This window comes from Rousettus aegyptiacus, unplaced genomic scaffold (assembly GCF_014176215.1).
Source record: "Rousettus aegyptiacus isolate mRouAeg1 unplaced genomic scaffold, mRouAeg1.p scaffold_m13_p_12, whole genome shotgun sequence".
In the NCBI taxonomy this organism is placed as follows: Eukaryota; Metazoa; Chordata; class Mammalia; order Chiroptera; family Pteropodidae; genus Rousettus; species Rousettus aegyptiacus.
In genome coordinates, this window is record NW_023416287.1 from 55,319,285 (window position 1) to 55,325,454 (window position 6,170).

General features: G+C 41.1%; 1 protein-coding gene across 1 annotated transcript; it reads right to left on the reverse strand.

The window, feature by feature from the left end:
- Window positions 1–4,151: 4,151 nt before the first annotated feature.
- CETN1 (centrin 1) lies at window positions 4,152–4,675 on the reverse strand. Its single transcript, XM_016164544.2, has one exon. It carries the CDS (start codon window positions 4,670–4,672, stop codon window positions 4,154–4,156), a length of 519 nt encoding a protein of 172 aa, XP_016020030.1. The 5' UTR covers window positions 4,673–4,675; the 3' UTR covers window positions 4,152–4,153.
- Window positions 4,676–6,170: the final 1,495 nt, after the last annotated feature.

The following is a 6,170-nucleotide window of genomic DNA, read 5'->3' on the forward strand; positions in this document are numbered from 1 at the left end:
GGAGATAACCTGCCTTCTTGGTGTCAAATAGTCCAATTGGATCCCTTCTATCTTGGAAAGACAAGTGGCTCATCTCGATTGGCTTTGACACATATTTTGGTCATGGGTTTGCCTTTCCTGCTTGCAGAGCTTTATCTAGCACCATATTTGAGGATTTATTCTGCTGACAGGATTTCACATAATATTACGTTGGCCCAAGGGACCCACTTTACAGGAAAGGAGGTGCAGCAGTGGGCATATGACAACAGAATCTACGAGCCCTATAACACGCGGAAGCTTTCAGCCTGATGGAGCAATGGAAAAGGCCATTAAAGATGCCTCCGAGGGGCCAGTTTGGACATGATGACCAGTGAAGATGTGGTGCCATATTCCAGGATGCAGCATTATTACCGTTATATGAGGTGGTTTTTCTTAGAACACATGGGTCCAGAAAGCCAAGGGTGGAAGTAGTTCTTACCTTAATTCTCAGTCATCTGTTCTTTAATTCATGCTTCTTATCCCCACAATTTTGGTCTATGTGCTTTTAGAGATCTTGGCTCCCAGAGGGCTCCCGGAGGGGAAAAATACTTCCACCAGTGGGTACAGCAAGACAGCCATTGAATTTCGAATTATGTGTGTCACCCAATCACAGTGGATTCCTTATGTTGAGAGAGCAACAGTCAAGGAAAGGACACACTATCCATGAATAACTGATCCTGGTTATCAGGAGAAGGTAGAGCTGCAGAAAGAATATGGAAAGAGCATGTTTGGCACCAGGTAATGTACTTGAGTGTCTCTTGGTGCTCTTTCACTCAATTTTGAAGTAAATGAATAAGTGCAGCAGCCACAGCCTGACAAGAACAGGTGATTGGGGCAGGGAGTGGGGGCAGTGCTCGGACTTCTCAAAGATGAGGATTGGGGTCATTTCACCTGGTTAGTCGTCTACATCAGCAGAGGTGCTGAGGGTGTGGGGAATCTAGATTGGATAGTGAAGGGAGATGAGTATTATTTGTGCCTTGAGACTAGCTTCTGTGGCAGGGGCTGTTGTTTATCTCTCTAATCTTGCTTTTATAAATTTCTCTCACGAATAGAGGGCCATCAGAATCCTGAATTAGCATCTCCCAGAACTTACACAAAGATCTAAGTCATAGAAGGGTGGACTGTAGTGGAAGCTGGAGGACACTTCCCGGATCTCCCTTCTGGCCCTGCACTTCAGTGCTGAAATCCTCATCCCCACAGGTGCTGCGAGTATTGACAGCTAACAGTTTGCAAATGAATTCTCCTTCCCAGTAATTACCCTTAGCTGAGGAGGGCCACCTTGCTCAAAGTCATACCCCCTTGCTGAGGACAGCTCATGTCCAGTGATTGTCAATCAATGAAAATCTTTAAAGGCTCAATGTTTTTGTTCCAATTTGGGCATCTCCATAGAGTCATCCTTGCTCCAGAGCTCCCCATAGGATGAGCTGAGTTGAGGTCTTTGTCATGACTGTGTCATGGTTCAACTTCTCCCTCTGCCCAGTCCTGGTTTCTTCCTTCCCACGTGTTCTGGAGAAGGCACTTCTTGCACACAAACCTCAGACTCAAGAGTCTGCTTCCCATAGAAACCAACCTGCAATAATCTCAAAAGTTGGGTCCATCTCTTCCTATATCTTCTTAAATATAACTAAGATGTCTTTAAGAAAAAAAAATTCTTTTGCTTTCCTTGCTCATTTTGGGCATTCACTTTATAGATATTAATACAACTTTGATGCTGTCATATTTTTAGCCTTGGCCCAAGGCTCTGCTTTTCATCTATTATATTTATCATTAGAAAGCAAGGGATTATCAGTGAGGTCTCTACACAGTCACATGGGTTTCTTTGGTATGCTTCTTGCTTCTTTATTGGGATCAATTGTAATAATACGGTGAGTTACTTTTTCAGTTTTTCCCAAACTTTATAGCTGTTTCCTCATCTGCATATAGGCATCTATATATTTTCTTTGAATCTTTTGTGTTCTACTTTTGTAAAGACTTGGATACATGTAAGACCCAGCCAGACATGTTATGATTAATTTCTCTTAAAATTCAAATGTCTAGGCCTGCTCTAGTTGTCTCCCTTTTCCCCATTACCTTCTATCCCCGAGAGTATGAGCCAACTGAGAAGTAAGACTATAATAGTGAATTGAGAGGTTCTTCCTTAGCTGTGAGCGGAATTCAGAAATATTCTGGAGCCCCTTTCCTTTGTGTGGGATGGGTTGCACCCTAAGGGCAAATCTTTTAAGTAGTGGGTTGCAGCCTCCATGGTTGACCCTATGGTATTTGAGCAGACAGACTGCTGGGCTTAAGGCCACGTTTCTGGTTTTCACTTCTATCCTCTGATGGGCCAGGAGCCAGTCCAGCTCAATTGGCTGAGGCTCTGACTCTTTTTCTTAGTTTCTGCCAACTCTCTTTCTTTCTGATATTTCTACCTTGATCCAAATGTAGATCTTTAAGTCAAGACTGGTCAACAGGATACCAGAAACTCTTTGCTTCCCAGAATGCCACACTCCTCTCAGCAAGCCTTTCACACTGATGCTGGCCCAAATTGCACCTGCATTCTCTACAACTCACTTGCAAAGACCTCGAACCTGAACTGTTAGCATTTACAGCCCGAGTGAGTTCCCTACCTGGTACCAGTCACCTTAGAAAAATCCTTTTTCATAGTGAATGCCCATATACCCATCACTTAAGCTAGTACTACTGCTTTGACAAGTTAGTTCCTCTTAATGAGAATTAAGCCCAAAGCAGTAGTTCCCCCAATTAGATCCACCACCCTCAGAGGAGTAAAATTGCTGGCAAAGCAAGTGACAAACGTTCCAGAATTTCAGCAATTTTCTGCAATGTGACTTTGTATGAAGATTTAATTTGGGTTTAGTTGTGGCCAAAATATCTCGCCTGTTTAATAGTTTTGTTGTGTATTTTTGAAAGTTAGTCTAGGCCTCCATCTCAGCAAATAGATTATCTTTCCATAATTATGTTATTTAAATTTTCCCTAACTTCAGATGTGTAGATACTCAAAAGGGTAGCCTTTTCAAAACAAGAAAGGCTTAATTATTAACAGAAAACAAGTAGTATCAACACGTACACAAGGCACAGCAAAATAGTTTCTTGGGGCGATAAAATAGAGAACAATTTATATGACAGACACTCTGGCATCAACTATATACCAGAGGGGGAAAAATATCAAGTATCAAGAACATCTCAGAACCAAGATATTCTAAGAATTAGCAGGTAGATAGTGGCTTTTATTTAGTAATAAAACAGTAAATGACAATGGTTAAATTATAGTAGCCTAATAACTAAAACACTTGATCTTTCTTAGGACAGATAAACAGCTTAAAATGCATTATATTTTTTTAGGATCCCCTAAACTAAGATCTTACACTTGTAAATGTTTATTAAAATCATTAGTAGCTTGATCTCTTAAGCAAATTATACTTAGCTTGGGCCAATATTAAATTTTATTTTTATTCTATAGCTCAAGTATACATTCTGGCCCTGGATAATCCATAGTAAATGATTTATTCCACACAAATGAAGAATCATTTGCACGTGATTAAGTCAGAGAATAGTCTAAGTTACACAATTTAGCATAGCACCACCCAAAGGCAAGCCTATACTTTATATCGGTATCTTTCCTGAACTCAGATAAATGGCTGCCCTGCTTTCCTTCAAACCAGTATTCAGTTAAGTGAGAAGCAATAGCTGGGATACCTCTGCTTGTTGATTCGACCTCGTGCTAGAATAGTGACTTGAATTTAAGGAATAATTTTTGAAGCAAGATAATTTAAGACCACCAAAGAAGTGACAAGGGAACCGCATTGCTGTTTGTCCCAAGAAGCCTCGCTGTGCTCAGTTTAATGTATGTCCACTAATGCAAGGCAAATCGTGGGTGGACTGAAGCTTCAGCCTCCCCCCCCCCCTTTTAATTCAGTCTAAATACTCCAGATTTGCTCTTGAGAATTAAAAAAACAAAACTCACATTAAAAGCATCTTTAAAATTCTATACTTGAGCGAAAGATTTGGAAATAGAGGGATCTAGACAAATGGGGTAAGAGTTAGGATAGAGCTGTCCTCTGTGCAAGGTTTCACGAAGCAGAACCTGGGAATCCAGCAAAGTCAGGTACTGTCGACATGCTTGCCGGAGAAACCGATTTTAATAGAGGTTGGTCTTTTTCATGATGCGAAGAAACTCTTCTTCGTTCACTTCGCCGTCTCCATCCCGATCGGCTTCATCAATCATTTCCTGCAGCTCCTCATCAGTGAGGTTTTCCCCCAACTCGTGGGACACGCGCTTCAGGTTTTTGAAGGAGATCTTCCCAGTTTCATCGTCATCGAAGAGCCTGAAAGCCTTTAGAATTTCTTCTTTGGTGTCTTTCTCGGCCATCTTCTGAGTCATCACAGCCAAGAAATCATTGAAGCTGATTTTCCCCGTACCTTCCTTGTCCACTTCGGAGATCATCTTCTTCATCTCTTCCTTTCTGGGTTCAAAGCCCAGCGCTCTCATAGCCACCTTCAGCTCCTTCACGTCGATGGTCCCACTTCCGTCAGCATCGAAGAGGTCAAACGCTTCGCGAACTTCTTGCTTCTGATCTTCAGTGAGTTCAGGCTTAGGACCCACCTTTCTCTTCTGGCTGGTAGAGGGCACGTTTGACTTCTTAAAGCTGGAAGCCATCCTTCTGCAGCGGTTAGTACCTTTAACGGTGCCACAGCGGTCACAACGCTCGCGTCAACCCCTCCCCCCCTCCGGAGCGCATGCGCAGGGCCTCCCTTTATTCGTTCTCAAACCCTTTTCTTGTGCCCTCTTTAGAGAGACCCAGCTCACAAAGCCCGTCATTTCTGCAAGATCCTATTTCATTGTAATCCACAGCTCCCTCGGTGATTACCCGGTTTCCAAGAGCTGAGACCTACTCTGGCAATAACTGCCTGCAGCCACAGTTGTCTTCTATAATGCACTGACACTTGCTAGTCTTTCCAGGTTTATAGGGTTATTTAGAGGTTCTTCGTCTTTCTTCCATACTAATTTTAAAAAGCCTCTTGGTCTGAGGTTACCTAAAGGTAAATTTAGGATAATCAAGATCGAGTTTGATCCCTTGGCATTAAATGTGGGGAAGATGGAGGAGAGAATATTAAAAGTCACACCATGTGTTCAAACTGACATAAATGGAAAACAGATAAAATGGAAAAAGTTATGTATAAAATTTGTGGAAGTTTGTCTCCTGACATTATACTCAACAATAATAAAACTTCACTAGCTTATTTGGCATACACCGAAATATGAAATGTAATATATCCAAATGTATGATTTACTTGCAGTGTTTCAATTTTACAAACTCAGGGTAATTGCACTTGAGTAACGGTCATAATTTCATTCACTAGGCTTTTGATTTGGAGAAAAGGAGGTTGAAACATTACATTCCAGTGTTCTGGCATTTTAAAAAATCTCTAGCAGCCTATTACTCTCACTGTTAATCATCCAATCACAGCTGTGCTGAAATCCACACTCTCATTGCCCTGCTCTGGCAGTGGCCCTGGGCAGATGATACAGAGCATGCTGGGACTCAAAATTGCCTCCTGAAAACAGAGGGACAAGAGGAAAATGGAAGCTTTTCAGGTAAAAAGAAAATAAAAAAAGTCATCAGGTAAGCTCAAAAAGGAATTACCTTTAGAATTGCTCTGTATTTCTTTAACTCTTTTTTTTAACAGTTAAAAAAAAAACTGACTTTCGCTACTCAATCTGTCATAAGAGAGGGCATTTTTAAGAGTTTTTATTGAAGAGTTTTTGTATCTCCGGAATCTAGAAGTGTTCAACACATAGTAGGTAGACTAATATATGTTGAATAAATAAATGACAATTAATGTTGGTCTTAATATACTTCTGAATCATTGAAATGAAACAAACAAAAAAAAACCCCAAAGGATTAAATTATGCTAGGAGTGTTTTACACATTTTGCTTTTTTAAAATTAGTGGTCAGATATTGTTTACCTGACATGTTTAATTAGTTATATCTCACTACTTGCCCCAGTCTATATGTGACATAATGGACAGAAGACCTGGGCACAGGGTTTCTAAAGGTCAATGAAACTTATTTTGTCAAGCACTTGTCACAGAATGTGTCGTGCAAAGTGGACTGGCAAGAAGATACCGCTGCTGCCAATCTTCCAACACTGC